Source organism: Enhydra lutris, unplaced genomic scaffold (genome assembly GCF_002288905.1).
Source record: "Enhydra lutris kenyoni isolate GAN:26980312 unplaced genomic scaffold, ASM228890v2 scaffoldscaffold59, whole genome shotgun sequence".
Lineage (NCBI taxonomy): Eukaryota > Metazoa > Chordata > Mammalia > Carnivora > Mustelidae > Enhydra > Enhydra lutris.
The window spans coordinates 1,080,852-1,105,559 of NW_019154143.1; the positions used below are offsets into that span (position 1 = coordinate 1,080,852).

General features: G+C 41.2%; 1 protein-coding gene across 2 annotated transcripts in view; it reads left to right on the top strand.

Moving 5' to 3' along the window:
• The first annotated feature begins 1,118 nt into the window (after nucleotides 1–1,118).
• Nucleotides 1,119–24,708, top strand: part of LOC111158425 (fasciculation and elongation protein zeta 2) — a 42,869-nt gene continuing 19,279 nt past the window's right edge. For both annotated transcript variants that reach the window (XM_022520430.1, XM_022520431.1), the window contains exons 1-5: nucleotides 1,119–1,394; nucleotides 5,997–6,105; nucleotides 12,546–12,662; nucleotides 14,534–14,675; nucleotides 15,737–16,005. In XM_022520430.1, the coding sequence (XP_022376138.1) occupies nucleotides 1,141–1,394; nucleotides 5,997–6,105; nucleotides 12,546–12,662; nucleotides 14,534–14,675; nucleotides 15,737–16,005 (891 nt within the window). In that variant the 5' untranslated portion in view covers nucleotides 1,119–1,140. The remainder of the gene's footprint in view (nucleotides 1,395–5,996; nucleotides 6,106–12,545; nucleotides 12,663–14,533; nucleotides 14,676–15,736; nucleotides 16,006–24,708) is intronic.

Here is a 24,708-nt window from a genome sequence, read left to right on the forward strand (position 1 = left end):
GCACGTCTGTACAGGGTGGTTCTAATAAGTGATTTAATAACGACACACCTTTTTAGAAAAAAATTGTGGTTAAATATACATAGGATAAAAATGAGTGTTTTAACAAATTTTAAGTATACTGTGGCATTAAGTACATTCATGTGCAACTATCACCACCATACAACTCCAGAACTTTTTACCATCCCAAAAGGCATTCTGTACCCATGAAAAACTAAGTTCTCATCCTCGCCCCCCACCCCCAGCCCCTGGCAACTCCATTCTACTTAGTAGTTGGTAGATGGCAATTTTAATAAGCAAAGGGAGCTTACATACATAGGAGGCTTGCCTTTGGTGACAGCAAGACAAACAGATCCCCACACCCATCTGCCAAATCTTGTTTACTAAGAGGGCTTTAACTGGGTTCATTCATGGTACACCCGGAGGGTGTTCTCAACGTATCATCAGAAGGCTACGTCCTTGGAGCAGCGTCTGGGAGCAGGAAAGGCAAGTGGAACCCCCATTCCAAGGAGAGGGGAGGTGGAGAGGAGATTTCCAGTGCCTGGGTCCAGCTCACAGGTCAACTGGCAGTTACACCTTTTCAGTTACCTTCCCCAACACTGTACCAAGTGCTTTGCAAGTATTAATTTACATAATTACTCATCTTTGTATGTTCCCCAGGGTCTAGAAAGTGCTTTGCATGTTTTAGATATAAAATATTTGTGGAATGAATTTCGGTAGGAGTTAAGCATTTCCAGGTGGATCTGCTTGCTCTTCTGGTTGGAAATTTACAAAAGGAGTCCGTTTCTCCCAGGGGCATAATCTGACACTAGGCTGCAAGTTTAAAGAAGCCCTTTATTTAAGTCACATTTAGGCCAGTTTCCCACTAAGGGAAGCCATTCCTGAGTGACAGAGACTATAGGAAGTGACTCAACGTAATTAAAGTTTTTCTTTCGTTCTACTGAGACCGCAATCACCTGGGAGAAGAAAACTCCGGAAAAGGAAAGACCCGCAGGCTGGGCGGTCCGGACAGATCCACGTGGTAGACGGACAGAGGAGGCGGGGCCCGAGGCTAGGCGAAGCCCGCGGCGGGCGGGGCCTGTGAGGCCTGCGGGGCGGGGCCCTGACAGGGCGGGGCGGGGCGCGCCACTGCGCCGGGCGGCGATGGCGGCGGACGGAGACTGGCAGGATTTCTATGAGTTCCAGGAACCGGCCCGGAGCCTCCAGGACCAGGAGAACTGTAACGCGAGCCCCGAGGCCGGCGCAGGGCCGGGCGGGGGAGGCGACGGCTTCCCGGCGCTGGCCTGCAGCTTGGAGGAGAAGCTGAGTCTGTGTTTCCGCCCCTCGGGTCCGGGCGCCGAGCCCCCGAGGGCGGCCGTGCGGCCCATCACCGAATGCAGCCTCCTGCAGGGGGACGAGTGAGTGCGGGCCCGGCCGGGAGAGGGCGGGAGCCTCCCCTGCCCCTCGCGCTGCCCTCGTCCTGTCCTCTGGCCCTAAGTCTGCAGCCTCAGGGGGACTCCGGCCACAGGCTCCTCCCCGCGCCCTCCTTCCGCCTCGCGAGTCCCCGCCCCCTCTGCTCCCCAGCCGCGCTCCCTGGGGGTTTTCGGCCTCCCCGCGCTCTGCAATTTAAATCCCCTGCTCCCCAGCCCTCCACGCTCCCTTACCCTCTGCCGCTGCCCTCCTCCTGCTCCCTAGAAACCGACCCAGGTTGGGTTCAGAGGGGAACCTCCTTCCACGTTGCAGGTAGTTAGAAATTGCACCTCCTCGGGCCCATGTGTAGCCGCTCATTCATTCAACTAGCATTTATTTAAGCGCTAAGTGCCAGAGGCTGCTTCGCGCTGGGAATACCAAGGTGACTGAACATACCCCTCCCACGTAAGGCACCACTTAGGTTGGGGGGCTGGATTTGTAAACAGTATGTATGGGTGTGACAAATGCTCTCCTGGACATACGTGCGAAATATAGGATATAAAAGGGGTATGTGTGGGAGAGCCAGGAAAGGCTTCACAGGGAAAGAAATGTGCAAACTGGATCCTGATGGAAGAGTGGGAGTTTGCCTGGCAGATGAAGAAGAGTCTAGCATTGCGCCTCGCGATATAGCACGTGCAAAGGTACCAACGCTGAAGCAGCATTTATGCCACAGGAATTTATTGGCTCTATCGGAGAGCCCAGTTGGGAATGCAAATCCCTACAGAGGCAAAAAAAAAAAAAAAAAAAAAAAAAGGCTGTGGTTATTAATAGCACGGATCTCCTCGTCTGGTGGGACAACGCATGCAGGAACAGGTAGTACAGAATTATCTAAGTGCAGTGTTAGCATTCTTAAGGAAATGCACAAACTGGATAAGGGAGAGGCAGAGTCCCTGGGGGGGGGGAGGGTTGTACTTCATTTGGCTATCTAGAACCCCAGTTATAATTTGGCTAAATAAGGGTTCTAATTCTGTACCTCAGTGTCACCCCCAAAAGATAGTAAAAGGAATGGTGAGAGTGAGGATGCTGAGCATGTGGTATGGGTCTCTGGGGAAAGGAGTCGCTGAGGAGGTGAGGGAGCTAGGAGTGGAATGAACACTGTGGACCTGGGTGGGGGATGGGTTTTTAGAGCCCCGAAGGAATTAAGAGATTAGAGGTTAGGGAAGGATTCTTGAGAGATGGAGAGGGATCCACAGGCATAGAAAGGGCCTTTCAGCCTGATGGCCTCCTTTCCTCTGTGAATAAGGTAGGAAGCTTGAACAGAGGAATTTGGGAGTTGGGGCCTGTAAACATGGCTTAGCAGTGGTTGGCACCCAGCTGTGTTGGGGACCATGTCCTCTCGTTGCCATCTGTCTGCAGTGTTCTGCCCAGTGTGGAGGGAGGAGCTTATGATTGGATTTGTATAATATACGGATGTATGCAGCCAATAGCAAAAGATGACCTTTTTGAAAGCTATTCCTAGAGAAGATAGTTTTATATATACATATGTAGATTTATATACTCTGAATCATTGGGACTCAGGACATACTCTAGATTAAAAAATGATAGTTCTGATGCGTTTAGGTTTGGCAAGAGTAACTTCTCAGAACAGATTAGTTGTTTGTACATAAATGTTAAGGTTCCCTATTTTTCTTCACCTATACGGTCTAGAAAGTAGTTTATGTTAGTCTTTGCTTAAATCCTAGGTTGATGTAAAACTTAAACAAAATATTTTGTTACTCTTGATAATGGTTTTTAGTAGGTGATATGTTGGTAGTAATGCCTGATTCTTAACTTGGGAATGCATAACACATTTCTTTCTCTCTTTTCAGGGGCCGGGGCTGGTCACCGCTCACTGTCCCTTTTCTGTTGCATACATCTCTCTGTGGCTTGATAGAGTCCATTCCTGCCCCTCTCAGAGAGAGTTGAGAATTCTTTCACTCAGATTTGTGTTGGCTTAGGACACTTTATTTTACTTCTCTGAGCCCTACCTTTAGTTTTGGTTAAATATGGATTGCACTTATCTGCTATGGTTTTACTTCAGAAGGGTATCCCATAGGATTCAATGTCACAGGACTTTGACCTCCTTGGAAAAGAGCTTTCTTGCTGGTTGTTTATGACTGCTTGTAATATTTTATGATAAGGATAAAGGCAATTCATGTCTTGACGGGAGAATTCTAGAAATCTTTCTCTTAGGTCAGCCCTGTGTCCTTCCAACTACAATTGTTCTAACCTTGGTGGAGATGGAGGATTGTTAATTGTCCTTCACTTTCTTGGGAGATCAAATTTATCCACAGTATCTCCTACTGGGTGAAGTATTCCGCTCCACTTGTCTTCTTCCAGCCTCATTTAAAGAAGAAACAAACAAGCAGTCCCCCAAAACGTGGACTGTCTTCACCTACTAGAATATCCTACTTGAGTTCCTAACCAAGGTTAGGTATATAGTCAGTTATCCGGTATCTGAAAGTCTTTTACTCAGGAAGGTGTGGGTCAGAAACGCAGCAAGTTTAGCTGATTTTAAACAATCCAGAGTTGTTGCCTCCAGCTGGAGTATTTTGGCATTGGAGAAGGTTGTGTTTCTAACAGAGAGGAGAATGGGAATGAACTATGCATATGGGAGATGTGCTGGGTAAAATGAGCCAGTTTCCTAGAGCTTTTTGGGTTCACATTTTCATTGAGGCTAATGTGCATTCCAAAGCCAAGCATCATTTTGGGATTTTATGTTTTTGGCAGTTATGGTCCCATTGCTTCTTCTCTTTAGTACCAAATCCCAAATTCATTAAATCAAGTATATTGCTTCTTTATTTTTAAGCTTGCATTCTTATTTTATGCCTCCAGTGGTCTTGTTTTCGTCTCTTAGTGGAAAAACGTCTCTTACACGTTTGGAAAAAAAGACAAACCCACTCAGTTATTTAATGGCATATTCATGATTAGATATCTTCCATATACTTTAGATATTTTTTCTTACGACATTTGTGTATCTCTGCCCATTAAATAGATTATATATGTAGTCTTTAACTTACCCCAATTTAATTTCATCTCATTTATATCTCTGTAGTCATGTTTTATTATGCTGTTATTACTTTGGTACTAAGTCTCAATTTTGGTCATGAAGTTGGAATTTGCTGTCCTTACCCAGTGTGACTTAGGACTTCCCTCAAAACAACTCATTTGAAATAATGCTTAAGAGTAATAGAGCTGGAAGGGATCTCTCTTACTCAGGCCTCTCATTTTAGAGAAGGATGGCTCTTACTTAGAGAGGTTAAGGAACATGACCAAAGACTTCACTATTTGAAGAAGAAAGGAAATGAGAGTCTGTGTTTCCTGAATTTTTGTCAAGCACCCTTTCATTTTACTCTTTTGCCCCCCCAAAATGCTGTTTGGCAATAAGGAAGGGTGATTGCATTGGCTATAACTGTTATGCCCCAATAATGGGTCCGTGATTAAAGGAGCAAGACTGATCCAAAGCGAAAGTCAAGCAACGCTTTATTTCGCGTCAAGCATCAAGAATCTAACCGAACGTTCGGGGCTGCACCTCTTACAAGAGAGGGCGACCCTTCTGTTTCACAGACTAGCTTTTAAGGGCAAAGGCCATGCGGTCAGGCCTGGCCACGCACAGGTGGCCAATGAGATCGTAACACACAGGAAACTCCACAGTGATGCTAGGTGACCAACTGAGTTACAATTGACCCTAGTAGACATTTGAACCAGCCTATTACACCTTGATTGGGATTGGCGCCCAAAGGCTCCCAAAGGGCGGGGCCCATACTCCTTGGTAACCAGGGAGACAGTATGCATCCCCTCCATTGTTTGAATTCTCCACCTAGCCTGACCCACCGTTGTATCTGGGCTTTGTTATCTGGAGCTGGTTTCTGGGACTTGTTTCCAAGTAAATCCCCCGGGGGAAGGGGAGCAGGGACAGTTTCTAAATAGGTCCTTACAATAACCTTTGTGCATTTTACTGTGAAGTCCCTTTTCTCTCCTCCTTCATTTTATCTGTCATAGTCCTTAGCCTATTGTATTACAAAATAGATATTAAACCCCAGTCTCACATTGAGACTGAATCCTTTCTCCAGGGAGAATAACACATTTTGGGTTAGAGAAAGATTATTCACCGTATGAAATGATCAATAAGCAAGTGTGAAACCCCGTGTATGTACTACCCACGTGGCTTGGGACACATTACAGAAGCTCCCTGTATTTCAGTCTCCTCCTCTGTGAAATGGGGATAATAATGGTTCTTCATAGTATTGTTTTTGAAGATTAAATGAGTTAATCTTTGTAAATTGCTTAGGAGGGTGCCTGGCTAGTATTGTGGAAATGTGACCTGTTGACTTTGGGAGAGTTTTCACACCACTGGATCTTCTCAGCACTTCTTGTCAGCCAGGGATCCTGTGGTCATTTAGTCTTCTTTAGGGGGCTCTTTGTTGGGGTTTTTCTGGAAAACCTGAGGCCTTGCATTGTTTTGCTTTGACATTTTTTGTTCTTTCTTTCACTATGGTTTTGGTATTTGTTTAACAAAAGACATGTGGAGGGTGTTAACTTTCATTGATTGTAGTTTTATTCTTTTTAAGGATTTGGAATGCCCTGACAGATAATTATGGAAACGTAATGCCGGTAGACTGGAAGTCCTCCCATACCAGGACCCTGCATTTGCTTACACTGAACCTCTCAGAAAAAGGGGTAAGTTAGGAATTGAGCGAATAGTTTCTGAATAACTGATTCTGATAATAGAACTAAAAAAATAGCCTTGCTATTGGGGCGCCTGGGTGGCTCAGTGGGTTAAGCCGCTGCCTTCGGCTCAGGTCATGATCCCAGGTCCTGGGTTCGAGCCCCACATCGGGCTTTCTGCTCAGCAGGGAGCCTGCTTCCTCCTCTCTCTCTGCCTGCCTCTCTGCCTACTTGTGATTTCTCTCTGTGAAATAAATAAATAAAAAATCTTTAAAAAAAAAAAAAATAGCCTTGCTATTGAACAGATTCAGTGGGTTGCCAATTATTTCCAAGTTTATAGCCATTGGCGTGGCCTTCTGTTGCCAACTTGGCTCCACCACTGTCAGCTTTTGCTAGCACTTTCCTCCAGTTCGTCCCAAACATACACTCTCTTTTGTATGTTTAGCCAAATCTTTGTCACCTGGGAATGAACAACAAAGATCAGCAGGTTTTTTTTGTTTTTGTTTTTTTTTTCTTTTTTTTTTCTGAGCTTAACTAGCACAATTTTGGTGTGCTGGGAAAACTGTGTTAATATACTGAGGGTACTGGGAAAGCAACATTGAGTTAACTTTCTGATGAATTTAAGGACTTGCTGGACACGACACGTTTTCTGAAGACTGTGTGTTCCTGTGAGTATTAGATAACCTTTAAAAGACCTTAGAGCTCTTGGCTACCTGTTTGAGCCTGCTGGGGACTCCTCGGGGTTGTAAAGTGAAGGTGCCTTGGGTAACAAGTGTGAGCACAGGTGATGGGACAGCTGGGGTCAGGGGTGGAAAAGGGAAGGTCATTGTTTTAGGTGGAAAAGCACAGTGTTCGGTTTATCTAAAGGTGATGAGAAACAGTCAAGTTATATATAAGTTTCAGGGGCTGTTTAAGTTCCTTATCATATAACAATGTAAACTCATGCCAGACCTTTTGGCATGCTCTATGTTTCATTAAGTGTATTTGTGTAATTGAGAGTATAATGCATTGGGGCTGTCAGTACCTTAAATAGTATTGTTAATGTTTTATGTAAACGACTTTCTCAATTATATGACTCAGGACAGCCGGCTGCCTATTATTTTCTAGTAAAATGTGGAGTTCTGCCTGTGCTTCCCAGTATTCGAGTAGAGAGAGAAATCTTGCTGTATGTTCCAGTAACCCCACTAAGCTATTCTGCTGACTGACCTGGCATACATTTTGTGAAAAGGAATAAAACAGCATCCTTATGCTCTGTCTTCTCTTTGGACCCTAGCTATCATTTTGGGCTCGGTTCAAGTTTCCCTTCCCCTCTGAAGCTTCCTATTACTGTTTTAGCCTTTGCTGATCTCATGGAATTATACAATTTTAGAGTTGGAAGCGACTTTAAAGGACACTTAATCCAACCTCTCACTTGGGGGGAATCCCCATCTACGGCCTCTCTGACAGATGGCCCTTTAGCCATGGCCTCAATCCCTGTGTGGAAGGGAAATGCAGCTCTCTCTGTGGGAATTGGTTACACTGGTGGGGGTGTGAAAATCTTCAAGGACTTATCTGTCCCACAGAATTTAGCCCTGTTGTCTCCTGGGTACCGGTCCCCACAGCACTTTGTCCATGTCTCAGACCATTACTTTGTTTTCTTATTAATCCTGTGTTTTAGGGTCTGTCATTGTGATTGTGATTTGCTGGTAGCAAATCTTTTTAGTCTTTTTTTTTTTTTTAAAGATTTTATTTATTTATTAGAGAGAAAGAGGGAGAGAGAGCAAGCACAGGCAGACAGAATGGCAGGCAGAGGCAGAGGGAGAAGCAGGCTCCCTGATGAGCAAGGAGCCCGACGTGGGACTCGATCCCAGGACGCTGGGATCATGACCTGAGCCGAAGGCAGCTGCTTAACCAACTGAGCCACCCAGGCGTCCCTCTTTTTAGTCTTTTTAGTAACTACCACTGTTCCTGGCACATAGTGAGTACTAAGACAAGTGTTGAGTGAACAGAGGAATAATCTTGTCAATGAGACCATAAGGTTAGAGAATATGATGGAAAGTTCTTTTTTAAAAAATAGGTATTTTCTGTATTATTTAGCATAGTACTAAATCCATGATAGCCAATCAATGAGTATTTGTTTGGACATACTTAAAAATAGCATAGAAGAGATCCTTTCATGGTTTCAAATTGAAGTGCATTAGCAGCGTGAATGGGACACTGTAATATGGTTTCATTGAATAAAATGTATGTCTTGTATTGTTCTTAAATCACATCTTGGGAAGTTGCTCCCTTTTTCTGCCTTCTGGTTGTTATTTTCTTTAAAAAAATTTTTTTTTAGTAACTACTTTTTTTTATTAAAGATTTTATTTATTTATTTGAGAGAGAGAGAGAGAAAGGAGAGCATGAGAAGGGGGAGGGTCAGAGGGAGAAGCACACTCCCTGCCGAGCAGGGAGCCTGATGCGGGACTCCAGGATCATGACCCCAGCTGAAGGCAGTTGCTTAACCAGCTGAGCCACCCAGGCGCCCCAGATGTTATTTTCAATGCCAGAGTAATGGTATAGCCAAGGGTGGTGATTTGTAATGACTTGGAATTTAGTACTAGTAACTGATCTTAATTATAAAAGCCTTATCTGAAAAACTCAGCAGATTAAAGTGGACAAGTGATCATCCATCTGTCATCTGCCTACCATGACACAACTACCCAGGTGATGAATAAGAACTGAAATTAGAACTCTGTTCCTCAGGAAGGAGTAGCACACATTAGGTTCCTGGAGAACAAGGAGCTATGTAAGAAGAGACCTTCACATTCTATTAGATAGCATATTACATTTTTTTTAACCTGAGTTAGTTTATTTAGCATTGCCTACTGTGTGCTCTGTTGTTTCCATAACTGAATTGTGTTGAATTTACCTTTGGAAGCATCCTTTAGTTTATTCCATTTGTAAATAGGATCTGTAGGAAATTTCTTCCTTTTCTTTCTTTCTTTCTTTCTTTCTTTCTTTCTTTCTTTCTTTTTCTTTTCTTTTCTTTTCTTTCTTTCCCTCTTTCTTTCAGATTTTATTTATTTATTTGATGGAGAGATAGCACAGGTAGGCAGAGTGGCAGGCAGAGGGGGAGGGAGAAGCAGGGGCTTCTCTGGGCTCCATCCCAGGACCCTGGGATCATGACCTGAGCCAAAGGCAGCTGCTTAACCGACTGAGCCACCCAGGTGTCCCTGGAGATTTTTTTCTGGATGAAGGGAGAGGACCTTTCTTTTGCATTAGGATGAGAAAAACATTCAGGAAAACCACCATTTGCCACATTTCAACTTTTAATTTTTCTTCCATTGAGGTTCAAGATGGCACACTTTTAAATTTGCTGAGTCTTTCTATAGTAAGGGAACTAGTATATTCCAGATTCTTACAAGGGCACATTTTTTCCATTTGAAGCAGCTTCAGTTTCGTACAGGGCAATAGAACCACCAGCTCTGTGTCTAACCTGGCACAGGAAGGAGTGATGGGAATGTTTGGCAAAGAGAAGACACATTGATGCCTAAATGGGAGAGTGAATAATGATACCCATGACAGCCAAGGTTAGTTTTCAAAGCCGAAAGGGATTCCAGCCCTTAACATATGCCATCTCTGTGGGGAATGGACTTGGCTCAGTCCCTGGAAAGATGATCTGGGATCATTATTTCTCTTGTTATGGAAATTTATTCTAATGGTTTACTGGTATCAGTCATGTGTTTTGGCAATAGCTATAAAAACTATTCTAAACCCAGTGCCATTTTTGAATATGTTTATATGGGAAAAGGCTTCTAAATCATATTGCCTTAGGAACATCTCATGTGCTGTCTCCTTCCTCCTACCGTGAACGTTTTTTTCAAGGACAGAGACTTTGTTTTATGCACCTTTTTATCTTTAAGAGCAGAGGCAGGAAGAAGATAATATCTTCCTTAGGAGTCATTTTTAAATGAAAACTTGGATTTGTCTGTAAGAGGAAAAATAAATCTATGGTCCTCCAATTATAATGAAGATTGATTGTGGGAAGTGCTGAAATTTAAGGATCCATGAAGATAATTGCTAGGTCTACTCCCCATCATCCATACACCCTTGTAACTAGATTGTGGCACTTTTCATACCCACTTCTGTAATCTTGAAGTCAAACATCCTCTCTCACCAAGAGCCTAAGCTCTTGATCTTTCACATTCCTTATTAAAAGGATAACTGGAAAAAAAAAAAGATAACTGCATTGGTTTAAAAGTACTAGAACTAGTATAGACCTTATCATGAAAAAGCAGCCTCTGCCCTCCTTACCCCATGCTTGCTTTCTACTTACCAGAGGCAGCCACTTTTAGCTCCTTAAACTGTTTCTTCTGACAGATAACATGCTTTCATCATTTTACTTGATTTTTTTTTTTTTTTCAAATTTAGACTTTATCCATTTACTTTCTACTCATTGGTGATGGTTTAGGTCTCTCTCAGTCCTCCCACTGTCCCTCAACACCATAACCCTCATGGAAACTTTCCCTTCCCTTGTCTTCCCAATATAATTATATAAAAATAATTGGTTAAATTAATCTTCATCATTTATATTGACTATATAAATATTCACAGTTGACCCATTTCTGTACATCATGAGTGAATTTCCTCTTGTAATTTTTTTTTTTTTCCTTAGGGTAATAATCATTGTCTTTTTGTGGTTCATTTAAGATATCATTACCTCATAAATTCAGCCTCAACAGAGCCATAAAACTCGTTTTAGTAAGTGACATGCACCAGAGAACCTGTTAATGTCTCTGCCTCTCTTTCTCTTATCCTTTTCTCGATGCTCCATGCAGTAACACTTGTCATCTGAGCTATTTACTCTCTAGGTGAGCTTCACAGCCATCATTCTGGAACCTTTATTCCACCATCATTACAAGAATTCCCACATTTCATTCTTGGATTACGTCCCAGGTCTGCTTCCTTTCTGGTTTTCCTTCTGGTTTGAATGGAGCTTATTTTGCAGTAGCTTTCTGAGAAAGGGTGAATGAGGTAAAATACTTTGAGATCTTGAATGCCTGAAAATGTGTTTATTCTGAGCTCCCAATTAATTGTTACTTTAGCTGGAGATAGGATTCTAGGTTGAAATTTATTGAAACATGGAAATAACATTGATTTTTTTTTTTCTTCATCTCGTTTGTTGCTGTTGAGAGTTTAAAAGACATTTTGATTCTTGATCCTTTTCATGTGATGGTTTTTTTCCTCTCTGGAAGCTTTTAGATTCTTCTTTTTCGCACAGTGTTCCAAAAGTTCAGAATGATATGCTGAAGACCATGTCCAGGCCTTTCCTAGTCTATGGCGCAGTGAAGACAAGCCCAAGGAGGTGTGTCTTCACCGAGTTACAACATGGACTTGAATTATGTGGTAGGACAAGCCCCAGAACCCTGATGTGGCTCCTCTCCCAGACTGACATTCTGAAAGGCAGCACTTGTCCATTTTCACCAACTGCATTTCCCAGATAAGGCTTTACATTTAGGACTAGTACTTAATTTTTGGTCATGATTTTTGGGACACCAGCTAGGTAGGCATGGTGTGATAACCCAGGGCGGGCAATGGTAAGCAGTAGTAGCACCCCTGGGCATGAAGAGGTAAGGAAAGGAGAAGTTGCCAGAACCCAGAGAGAGTAGCTGTAAGGGGACAGGTCTGCTTGACAGGCTCTGCTGCTTTTTGGCAGTCTGGCCAGGAAGGGGACAATGGAATGAAGGTCCAGCTCTCATCCTCCCACCCTTCAGTCTCCTGCTAGTGTCTGCCGGTGGTTTTTAACCCACTGGAAGCCAGAAGTCCAGGCCATCCTTTGATTTAGTCCATAAAGTTCAGCGTCCTGATGCCCAGAGCAGGGTGGAAAATGGCAGTGAGGCAAATGGGAACCTCCAGCACGATTACATTGAAAGATTTTCTTGGAACCTACAGAGATTTTATTTTTGAAAGAAGAGCTGTTCCCCTGTAAGGCAAAGTTCGACTCTTGTGGACAGGGCCAGGGAACCAATTCCTAATCTTTTATCCTGAATGTTAGAAGTTAGTTTGGCAGTAATTAACTTTATGTTATCTGTGGAATTTTAACGTACACCAGTCCTACTGTTAGATCGTGAACCAAATAACATTTGCTGCTAAACCTGCCTATTACCTCTCTCCCCGTCTCCTGTAATTCCGTACAACTTCCTAACAAACGCTATAAATGACCCTCTTCCCCAGGGAGAAGCAGCTAAGCCTGTGTCTGTATTGGGGATTAGGGGAAGCGTTAGGGGACGCATGGGCACCTCAGCAATTTCATGTTTATTTTCCTTTCCCCCCGTTGGTGTCTGAGATGAGTAAAGGACTTCAGTGCCACCTGGCACGGAGCGATCGTAATCATTCCTCCCTTTCCAGGGAAGACTCTTCTTTACCCAGACACTGCGAATTTGTTGTGATCAGGATGTCCTGCTTTTAACAGTGGGTTATTTTGCTTTCAGATAAGTGACAGTTTGTTCTTTGATGCATCAGACGACGAGGAGCTGAGAGAACAGCTGGATATGCATTCGATCATCGTCTCCTGCGTTAATGAAGAGCCGCTCTTCACTGCAGAGCAGGTAGAGATGAGACCTTCGTCCAGGAAAGGAAAAGGAAACCTCAGGCTGAAAAACCGTTTCTTCCTGGGGCAGTAAGGGATGGGTTGTTGGGATTTACTTATTTTTCCTGCATTTTCTGTGTAGGTGAGCTCATCAGTTGCGTCCTCCACGGAGAAAAGAAGAAGGTGTATGTAATCTGAAGCAGACGGGATCATGTTAGTTGGGAAGATTTTTCAGTACAAACACTTCCCCAGAGCAGGCCTGGTTGAAACAGTGCAGCAAGTTACCAGGGAGGGTTAGTGCTCCACCTGAAATCAGAAAAAATACTGTGAATTGTGTACTTTCTCAAGAGTTAACAAGACATGGCAACCTATACCGTATCTGTGCGGAAACTACCTACTTTCTCTAAAAGCCTGTGTAAAAATCATCAGCACTTATTAGAAGTACATATCGTGCGCCCAGAAAAAAGTGAGCGTGACTCCTGTGGCATGCTCTAATAACGTCAGCCCTGTATTCATGTAAACTGCTCGCATCAGCTTTCGCAGTGTCTGAATACTCTACCCACTTGGGTTGGGTTGTCAAACTCCTGAAGTAACGCGCTCCAACGCTGCTCTCACTGCAAACCCTCCCAGAACAAAGCTTTCAGCTGGAAACGTGAGGTCACTGAAGAGATAGGCTGTGGCCAGGTTGGGAGGAGTCTATTAAACGTGTGCCATTTTGATGCTCCTTCGTCATATTTGTGGTTGGATTGTTCTAGACCTGGAAAGAGTGTGGTGCTTAAAATGCCAGATAATGGGGATGGAGGGCTGTGGGAGGTGGAGCGTGATATCCTGGGGAAATAACACGACCCTGAGGGTTCATTGTCTCCTCCGTAATCTATCTGCCTGAATGCCATAAGCCTTCCTGCTCCCAAGACTTAGCCACGCAGATTCTGCCTCTTCTCCAGGGTTTCATTGTGCTCTTTTACAATGCCTGTTTGAGAAAATCTTCTTACTAATTAACATAATCCCCACCTCCTTCAGATTTACTCTTCTTTTTCTCAGTACAAGTATTACATCTTAAACCTGCTGATTCATCCCGCATTTTTTTCTAATAGTTTTTTTTTTTTGTTAACTCTTAGATCTATTTTTTCTTAACTGTTGAGTAATTTTTCTGATTCTAAGTTCCCACTGACTAATGTATCCTTCGCAACTTTTAAATGTGGAGCAGGACAAGATAACTATTGTAAGATTTGAGCAGTGTTGCCCTCGACAGTAGATTATTGTTTGAAAGACAGATATTTCTGAAATTTTCCTGCTTCTGTGCAGCTCTCTTTTTCTCTTTTAAGCTTCTACATTTCAATTAATTTTGAGTATCTCTTAATCTTCCATTGAGTTAATACATGAAAATATTTTTCTGCTGTTAAAGGAAAAATTTGCTGCTGTGGAGGTAATTTTTTGCTTTATATAACAATTTTTTATATTTTCTTTTTTTTAAATTTTATGTCAATTTGATGAAATCCTTTAAACTGAGCACTGGCATGTGGCATATGGTATATTTTCTGTCATTTGCTTTCTTTTGACTATAATCTGGCTCTAGCACATCTGAAGTAAGTTATACGTGTGTTTTTGTGCCATTTCTAAGACATTGCAAGATCTGATAGGGCTTACTGAATCACGATGGACATTAAATCATACTCTTTAATTTTGTGCTTAGCATATTGTTTTTTTATTAACCACGTTCACTCTTAAAATCAAAATTTTGTTTATTCAGAACACCAGCTCCTCCTGCACACCATTGGTTAGTGGAGAATTTAGTGCATTTCTGCTCTGGTTGCCTCAAGTGAGCACCGTGTGCAGATAGGTTGTTTAGCTGAGTGTCTCCGAGTAACAGTGGTATGTATATTTTGGAAGGTTATTGAAGAAATTGAAGAAATGATGCAGGAATCTCCAGACCCAGAAGATGATGAAACACCCACCCAGTCAGATCGGCTGTCCATGCTGTCCCAGGAAATCCAGACTCTTCAGAGATCGAGCACAAGCAGTTACGAAGAGAGTAAGACACCCTCCTTAAGTCCATGCTCTTCATACTTCCTGTGTGTCTCCATCTCCAGGAAGCTCAGACTTGCACAGGCTATGATACACACCCTTCTTCAGCCCTCCAGCAGTGCTCGGGCATATTTTTATCAGTGCTCAGGGACTTTGTCATGTTCACCTTTGAATCCCGTACTAGCCGGCTTGGGCTGTTGTAACAAAGTTCTGTATGCCCCGGTCTTAAACAATAGGAATTTATTGTCTCAGAGGTCTGGAGGCTGGAAGTTCAAGATCAAGGTGTCAGCAGGTTTGGTTTCTTCTGGGGCCTCTCTCCTCAGCTTATAGGTGGCTGTCTTCTCTCCATCCTCATGTGGCCTTCCCTCTCTGTGTGTGTTTGTCCTTGTCTTGTCATTTTGTAAGACAGTACTCATACTGGATTAGGGCCCAGCCTAACAACCTCATTTTTACTTACCTTTTTAAAGACCTCCTATCCCCAAATACAAGCACATCCTGACATAGTGGGGGTGAGTGTTTCAGTGATGTCCTGGCCTCCCTCACATGAGCCTCACTCACATGCTGAGAAAAAACTGAAAGGGGGTTTCAGGGAATAGTCTTTTCTTTCATCTTCCCAGTCTTCAAAAAAATTCACACATTGGGGCACATGTGATCCAGTATGTTCTTGGTTTAATTTTTTTCAGTTCAACTCCTGTCTTCTGAAGTGTGCTAGAACCCTGCTAAACTGCGTGCAGTTTCTTGTCAGCTGGTAGTTTCGCCCTCGGCTTTTGTGTGTGTGCTTTTCCTTGTACGAGCTTTTTTCCATCTCGACTGGAGTGCCGCTCCTAGGATGGCTGGGTTAGGCAAGTAAAGAATGTTGTTACACTTCTCAGCTTTTTGAGAAGTAAGTTTGCCCACCTACCTCTGCTCAGTCCCGCCCACCAGAAGCTTTAGGATGACAAGAAGAGCTCCCACAGTTTAATTGTTTAGAATATGATCCTCGCTCTTTTGGCCTAAAACACCCCATTGTGCCGCTCTCTTGAAACGCTTTTTGTCTTAGTACCTGCCGTGCTTTGCTTTTGGTCACAGGAGTAAAGAGGCTCTCAGTATCTGAGTTAAATGAACTCCTGGAAGAAATTGAGACGGCCATCAAGGAATTCTCCGAAGAGCTGGTGCAGCAGTTGGCCCTGCGAGACGAACTGGAGTTTGAAAAGGAAGTGAAGAACAGCTTTATTTCCGTTCTCATTGAAGTGCAAAACAAACAGAAAGAGCACAAAGAAACAGCCAAGAAGAAAAAGAAACTCAAGAATGGCGGCTCCCAGAATGGGAAGAATGAGAGAAGTCATATGCCCGGCACAGTAAGTGGTGTTCTGTGGGAGTCTTCTTGCGCTGGGAGTCACTCCGTGGTGGCCCCAGGGCTCCCGGCCCAGACACAGGCAGGCGGGGCCTGTGTGTGATGGAGAGCACTGATGGGGCTCTGGTCAGGGAGACCCAGTGCTCAGCTCTTGCAGGAAGGTGTTTTTTTGGGGAGCACATAATGGTTATCTGGGTAACCTGGTGCTGAAAGGTTTAGGAGGGAAGTCAGTGCAGGGAATGGGGTGGGGGGAAGTAAGGAAGGAGGCGATCTTCAAGGTGGCCACTTTAATACAGCAAAGTGTTACTTATGTTTGGTTACTTATGTTTGGCTGGTGGGCTTACACGTGGTAGTAGTATTTTCTTGTTTTTGCTTCTCTTGTAGTAGTGGTATAATAAAAAGTGAAAAGGGGTGCATTTAAAGGTAGCTGAAGTGTGCTGAGCCTTAGTCACAGACTGATTTGTAATCAACTTCCTCCTGATTTACCAGTGAAGTTGGAACGAGGCGGGGTTAGTGATGTGACATCGGCCATTTGCCCAGTATTTGGCAGATTAGGATATTTCTGACCGGTGAAAGAAAAGTTTAGAATATGTGAATCTTTGACTCTTCATATGAAATTTCTAGTTTTCTACCTTTTCACTTTGCTTAAGTGGTCCTATTTTGTGCGATTAAAATCCATCATAAACATTAACTAATTATATATACAAGATGCATTTCTTTAGTGATTTTAGAGCCTTTTCATTTTTCTTTGATCAGTTGAGCCCTATATTGCCACCTTCATTTTCTTTGTGTATGAAGAAATGTTGATTTTATTTTTTTGGAGTATAATTGTTGGGCAAAGGGATCCATTTTTCTAAAAGGAGTGCCCCTTTTTCATTCATAATTTTGATAACATGGTAATACAAATTACCACAAACTAGATAGTATGGTTTGTAATAATATAAGTTCTGTCTTTGATTAAGTTTCAATTTATTTGTTCTAAGGAATACTTATCAGAGAAATGGTTCTCATTAACTAGACTGCTGGAACCCAGGGAAGAGAATGACGTCCTAGGTTGCTGGGTCACCAATGAGCACTTGATGCGAACGAAAAGAATCTCCCCATTTAGCCTATTCATTATCTGCTTTTGGCCTGTGAGTAAATGGACATTTCCTTAGTGTAATGTCCATTTGTTTGCTGAAAGGACATAGCTCATAAACGGACTTGGAAAAAGTTTTCAGATATGTGGTACAAAATATTTTTGAGAAATGGCAGTATGGATTGCAGAGGTGTTCATTAGTCGCTTCTAGGGACTACTCTGGAAGAGCAAAAAAAAAAAAAAACAAAAAACAAACAAAACCAAAAAACCCCAAACCCAAACATTTGTTTGAATATACAGTTCTGGAAAGTTTGCTTTAAATTTCCAGAGCAAAACTTATGTCTTATTTAAAAAAAAAAAAAAAAAATTGCACCTTTTAAATTGTCCTGTTATTCAAGTGTGATTAAGCAAAATGGCTAGTTGAAAAGTCTTAGCATTGTTGGTAATTTCTGTCTGCTGTTAAGAATTACATGTAAACCTTCCATTTATTAGTGTTAACACTTGGCTGGGGGAAATAAATTTATCCCGAGAGGTGTTTAAAGACTTCTTTTTGTAACTCCTGTATAAAAAGTGTTTGAGTGGGTTCATGGTGTAATTGTACATGGCTTTTATATTGAGAAATGATTTGGCAAGGCAACATTTAGATCTCACTCAAACCTTTATGAGTCTTGAAATAGAGTCATAGTAATAGTCAATTTTTTTCACAGTATTTGGACCTGTTAAAGTGCTCTGTGAGTCCTGATCTACTATTAGTAACAAAACCTTTAATCAGGTTTCTTTTTTAAAAAAAAATAATTTCTTTTTTTGAAAGATTTTATTTATTTATTTGACAGAGATCACAAGTAGGCAGAGAGGCAGGCAGAGAGAGAGGAGGAAAAAGGCTCCTTGCTGAGCAGAGAGCCCCATGTGGGACTAGATCCCAGGACCCCGGGATCATGACCTGAGCTGAAGTCAGAGGCCTAACCCACTGAGGCACCCAGGTGCCCTTTAATCAGGTTTCTAATGGCATTGCTAACCTTGCAGTACTGGTTCCCTCTATAAGCTGGAAGAAGACCATCCCATCTGTGACAGAAGGAGCCTGAAATCTGTGATTCTGAAAAGAGTGGTAGGAGGCTCAAAAGAACCCTAAAGTGAAACCGCCTATTGGATAAACAGATTGCGAAAGATGTTACCTTGTTAGACATTTTATGTAACATGCAGCTTGGGCAAGGCCTCTTTCTCTGAGTTAGCTATCAGCAGTGATACAAATGTCTAAAAATTGGTGACCTTCCTACGGCTATCATGCATTACCTGTTTTCTAATAACATTGGTCACTTTTTTCTTTTTACCTTAGATATTTTTGTTTTATTAGCAGGACTTGGTTTTCTCTCCTTAAGCATGGAATAGCTTCCTTCTGTTTTTTCTTAAACATGTTTCATTGAAACAAAACATTCATTTGTAGTTGGTATAAGGCTTTATCCATATTTGCTAGCTCTTCTCTTTGGTCCAAAACACTGTAAAGAAATACCTGGATGGGAATAGAGCAGAGTTAAACTCGTTAGGTGTTAATTTTGGAGACATTTTGTTTCAGACATTTTTCTGTAGTGAAAAAAGAGTTGGGGGCATCAGGGATGCTATTTAGAGCATTAGACAGTTTTGAGGCCATGGGAATATTATTAAATATTAAAGTATTGAGTTTCTTATACAAGTGAGATGTTATCCTGATTTGTTTTATTTTTACAATCTGCTACGTGTTGGATAGGGTAAAGCAGCATACATTCACTCAGCAGATACTTGCCGAATGCCTTCCTTGTGCAGGGCACCACTGAAGATACAGTGGCAAATGAAACAGAAAAGGCCTGTGGCCTCTTGGAGTTTATGTTCTAATAAGGGGCACAGGCAATGAACAAAGAAAGAATGACTAGGCAATGTAATTTCTGATAGTAATAAATGCCACCAAGACAATAAAATGCTGGGTGAGGCAGTTGATAACAATGCTTTTGGGGATCTGTTTCTGTTACAGCAGTCACCGTGTCACTACTCCTTATGAGCAAGGTAGGCTGTCCTTTCTTTTTCTAATGCTCTGTGTGGAGGGGAGGTCAGAGGAGTAGATCTTCTCTTTGGGAAATGGGACTCAAGAGAGCAGAAAACTTTCTATCTCTTTTTTCTGTTGTTCAGCATCAGGAGAAAGAGAGCAGTGGGAGTGGAGTTTGGAATGGTTGATGGGTACTGTCTATTAATCACTATGGGGACTTGCATGCATTTTTTTTTTTTGGGAACTGACCATGTTGTTTTGGTGTTTTTATGTATGCTCCTCCCTTTTCTGGAGTGGCCCTCTGTTCCTGTTTTTCCCAGTCCACTTTGGAGATTTTTTTTCTTTTTAACTTGACCTTCACAATCCTGGACAAGCATTATCTTCCTTTCTTAGAACCTTCCTCGATGACTCTTCATCCAATGCAGAATTGACTACTCTCTCCTTCTTTGGGGGTTAGTATTATTCCTCTTGACTATTTCTGTTGGCACTGTCATACTATATTGTAGTTTTTTGTTTTTGCATCTGTCTGACATGGGTCACTAATGATAGGAATATTATCTTAATATCCTTAGGTATAACATTCAGTACTAACAAATTTCTGCTAATAAATGTATGAAAGAGATAAACTTGCAAATCTGTATTTCTATTTAGGGTCTTTCTGTCAGGTGCCAAGCCCTTGGAGGCTGAAGAACCTGTTGATGAAGAATTTTAGGTCAAGAGCTGTATTTGAGTTCTGCTCCTGCTGCTGGGTACATCTCCCTTTGAGATTTGAATTTTGGAAGGGTTAAATGAAATAATGTATGGAAGAGTAGCATATATCCTGAGTAAATGCTAGTTATCATATGTCCAACTGCCTACTAGTTACTTGTCTCTGAAATTTATCAAACTAAAGTTACCATTTTCCTAGAGTTGAATTTGTTTCTTATATATTTTTCTTTTGGTTAGTTGAACAGTCTACTCATTCACTGAAATCAGTGGAATTTCTAAGTCAAAGGATATTCAGTTTTTGGAGGGACTTAAACAACCATCTTTTTATATAGTTCTACACAAATGAAACCCACTAATAGCATAAGTGAGTGGCCATTTCCCACACCTCCAACCAACAATGGGTATTGTTAGCCTTCTGATATATACTGATCTGAAAGGCAAACAGTGGTTTGATCTGTTGACTTGTGTATTCTTTTGTGAGTTGCCTATTAAGTCACGTTTGAGATGTTTTCTCTATTTATTTATGAGGGTACATACACTTCTGATCTCATAGTATCGTGCTCTGTTGTTATCATTGGATTAAATCTTACCTGGGAAGGAGTGCAGCCTTCCCAAAAGCTCATTCACATTGTTTCATTGTTCAGCATCTCACCTAATTTTTGGTTCTTTGCACATCACTTAATGTCTGTTTGTTGAATTGAAACTTCGCTATAAAGGAGATAGAATCCCAAAGGATTTGGATTTGTCCTATTTGAATTGTTGTTCTATCAAGGATTTTTTGTCGTTGTTGTTGTTGCCAGTCTAATGTTTATGTTGTATAGAGTCACAGACCATTGGTTTTCAGTGGCAGTTCACATGAGTATAAGAACAAGTCAAAGTATACCACTTATGTTTTAATTTAGCAGTGGTTGGCACCTAGAAATATCTGAAGTTGTAAAGACGTGTTTACTTTCCTGGCATCATACATCAGTATATGGATGAAATGGACATACTTCCTCCTTTAGGATCCTTAAAATAATGTTTTCAAATTAAAAGTCACATGTAAGATTGTGTTTTCTAAGTCTAGGGTTGAGAAGATAGGAATCCGTAGTATCTTTTCTGTTTGCCATAATCACTGAGCTTTCAAGAGAGAGTTCTCGTGTTTGGACTTAGCACCAGCAAAAATGAATAGTTGCTTCAATCTAACCTGAAGAAGTTTATTTTGAAAACTCTGTTGTAAAAAAAAAAAAAAAAAAATTGCCCTGTTGCTTTGGGAGGCTAGGGAGGTAACTGCTTAAAGATGGGGACAGCCAGCCTTGTGATACTCTTTCTTAGATATATATTTTTTTCACAGATGCACTGCTCTGTATTTATGACTCACTTTGCTCATATTGTGATAAATAGTCAAATCCATTCTGTTTCTCTTTTACATGCAAAAATGCCCCACTAATAGTTTTTCATTTAAACTTCGTCAAAGCTGACTTTAAGAGAAATGTGTTTTCGTTTAGATAGCTCTTATTAGATTGCTCTGAAGTTATTCTAGTTTAGAAGGATCTTTTCTGACACAACTACTTGAATTTGGGGCTTTTGTTTAAAATAAACAAAACTAGCTTTTTTCTTCCCTTTTTAATTTGGAATTTTTAAATTTCACATTTGCTAAGATGACTTAGACTGAGGATTGGCAAAGCAAACTACTGCCTGAGGGCCAAATTGGCCTTCTGTTTTATAAATAAAGTTTTATTGGAACATAGCCATGTCCATTCATTTCCAGATGGTCAATGGCTGCTTTGGTGTTACAAGGACAGAACAGAATAGTTGTGATAGACTGAGTGGACTCCAAACTAAAATATTAACTCTCTGGCCCCTTATAGGAAAAGTTTGCCAACCCCTGATTTAGACAAAATTTAATAAAATTAAAAAACTAGAAGAAAAAAAATATGCAAACTCCAGTTAAAGTGAATTCGTATAAAAAGATCACTATATTTTGACTAAAATTTATTTTAAAATGTAGCCTTGTTTTATCTAAGAGTGTATTGAATTGTTCCTTTCTTCAGGGCCCCAATCAGCAGCCTGAGTTGTGGCTGTAGATGGTGATCCCTTGGCCAGTCCATCTCCAAGCCACTTGCCTAAGCCCCTCTACCTAGCAATAGACCTTTGTGGGGTTTTTTTTTTTTTTTTTAAGATTTTATTTATTTCTTTGAGAGAGAGAGAGAGTATGAGAGAGAGAGAGCATGAGAAGGGGAGGGTCAGAGGGAGAAGCAGACTCCCTGCCCAGCGGGGAGGCCAACGAGGGACTCGATCCCGGGACTTCAGGATCATGACCTGAGCTGACGGCAGTCGCTTAACGAACTGAGCCACCCAGGTGCCCTGACCTTTGTGCTTTCTGTGTCAGATTCCCAGTAGCTAAGTGAAGATAGCTAGCAGGTAGACCAGTTGACTCTAGATTTGGGGCCAAATGAAAAACTTAAAAATGTTGGCAGCCTTCTGGGTACACTGTATTTATAGACAGTAATAAAAAGTAGTCTGAAGAAGGTAGAGGAGAAGTAGAAAAGGAGCTGATCCCCCTCTACCACTTTTTCTAAGTAGTGGTACTCAAGAGGATAATGTCTGCCCTATATATGTGAGTGTAAATATCAACACATTTTCAACAGTAATTTGTTGGTTACATTTGATAGCATTTCTCTGCAGGTTTCTTTTTCTCTTTTTTTTTCTTATAGTTGACACACGATGTTACATTGGTTTCAGGTGTGCAGCACAATGATTTGGCAAGTCCGTACATTATGCTGTGCTCATTGCAAGTGTAGCTGCACCTGTCACCATACAACGGTGTTACGATAAGACAGACTGTATTCCCCGTGCTGCTCCTTTCATCCTGTGACTTCTTCATTCCAAAACTAGACGCCTGTACCTCCCTTCCTCCTGCAACCACCAGCTTGTTCTCTGTGTTGATGGGTCTGTTTCTGATGTTGGCTTGTTTATTTGTTCATTGATTTTTTAGATTCCACATGTAAGTGAAGTCCTGTGGTATTTGTATGACTTATTCACTTAGCATGATACCCTTTAGGTCCATCCATGTTGATGCAAATGTTAAGAATTCATTCTTTTTTGTGGCTGAGTACTATTTCACCACATTTTCTTTATCCATTTATCTTTTGATGGGCATATTTTGACTATTATAAATAATGCTGCAGCAAATATAAAGGGTACATATACCTTTTTGAATTGGTGTTTTTGTTTTCCTTGGGTAAAATCCAGTAGTAGATCATATGGTATTTCTATTTTTCATTTTTTGAGGAGTCTCCATGTTGTTTTCCATAGGGGTTGCATCAATTTACATTCCCACTAAGAGTGCACGAGGATTCCCTTTTCTCCACATCCTCACCAACACTTGTTACTTCTTGTTTTTTTTTGATACTAGTCGCTCTGACAAGTATGAGATGATATCCCATTGGGGTTTCAGTTTGTTATTTCCCTGATGGTTAGTGATGTTGAACATCTTTTCATATTTCTGTTGGCCTCCTGTATGTCTTTTTTGGAAATATATTTATTCAGGTCCTCTGGCAATTTTTAATTGGATTATTTGTTTTATTGGTTAATTGGTTATTGGTTTTATTGGTTAATTGGTATTGAGTTGTATAAGTTATATATTTTGATACTAACCCCCTATCAGATATGTCCTTTGCAAATATCTTCTCTGTGTGTAGTCCTGGTTGTTTGTTTTTGATTTTGTTTCCCTGCCCAAGGCCACATATATAGAAAAATGTTAAGGCTGATGTCCAAGGGATTACTGCTTTTGTTTTCTTTAAGGAATTTTATGGTTTCAGGTCTCACATTTAGGTCTTTCTTTTTTTTAAAGATTTTATTTATTTGAGAGAGAGAGAGAGTGATAGCATGAGCAGGGGCCAGGGAGAGGGAGAGGGGGATCAGACTCCTCACTGAGCAGGATGCCCAGTGCTGGGCTGTATCACAGGACCCTGAGATTATGACCTGACTGACCTGAACGCTGATGCTTAACCAACTGAGCCACCCAGGCGACCCTCACATTTAGGTCTTTAATCCATTTTGAATCTATTTTTGTATATGGTATCAGAAAGTGGTCTAATTTCATTCTTTTGCATGTAGCTGTCCAGTTTTCCCAGCACCATTTATTGAAAAGACTGTCTTTTCCCCTTTGTATATTCTTAACTCTTTTGTTGTAGATTGATTCGCCGTATAAGCTTAGATTTATTTCTGGGCTTTCTGTTCTGTTCTGTTGTTCTGTAGGACCATTTTTATGCCAGTATCATACTATTTGATTACTACAGTTTTGTGGTATATTTTGAAGTCTGGGATTGTGATACCTCCAGCTTTGTTCTTTTTCAAGATTGCTTTGACCATTTGGATCTTTTTGTGATTCCATACAAATTTTAGGATTACTTGTTCTAGTTCAATGAAAAATACTATTGGTATTTTGACAGGGATTGTGTTGAATCTGTAGATTGCTTTGGGTAGTGTGAACATTTTAGCAATATTTGTTCTTGTAGTCCATTAGCATGGTATATCTTTCCATTTGTGTTATCTTCAGTTTCTTTCATCAGAATTCTATAAAAGTTCTCAGAGTACAGGCCTTTCACCTCCTTGGTTAAGTTTATTCCTAGGTAATCTTTTTTTCCTTTTTTCTTTTGGTGCAACTATAAATTGGATTGTTTTCTTAATTTCTCTTTCTGCTACTTTGTTATTAGTGTATAGAAACACAACAGGTTTCTGTATATTAATTTTGTATTCTGCAATGTTACTGCACTCATTTATTAGTTTTGGTATTCTGTAGAATCTTTCAGGTTTTCTATTATTAGTAACATGTCATCTGCAAATAGTGACAGTTTAACTTTTTTCTTATTTTATTTCTGATTGCTCTTGTGAGGATTTCTAGGGGAGAGGGACCTTGTCAC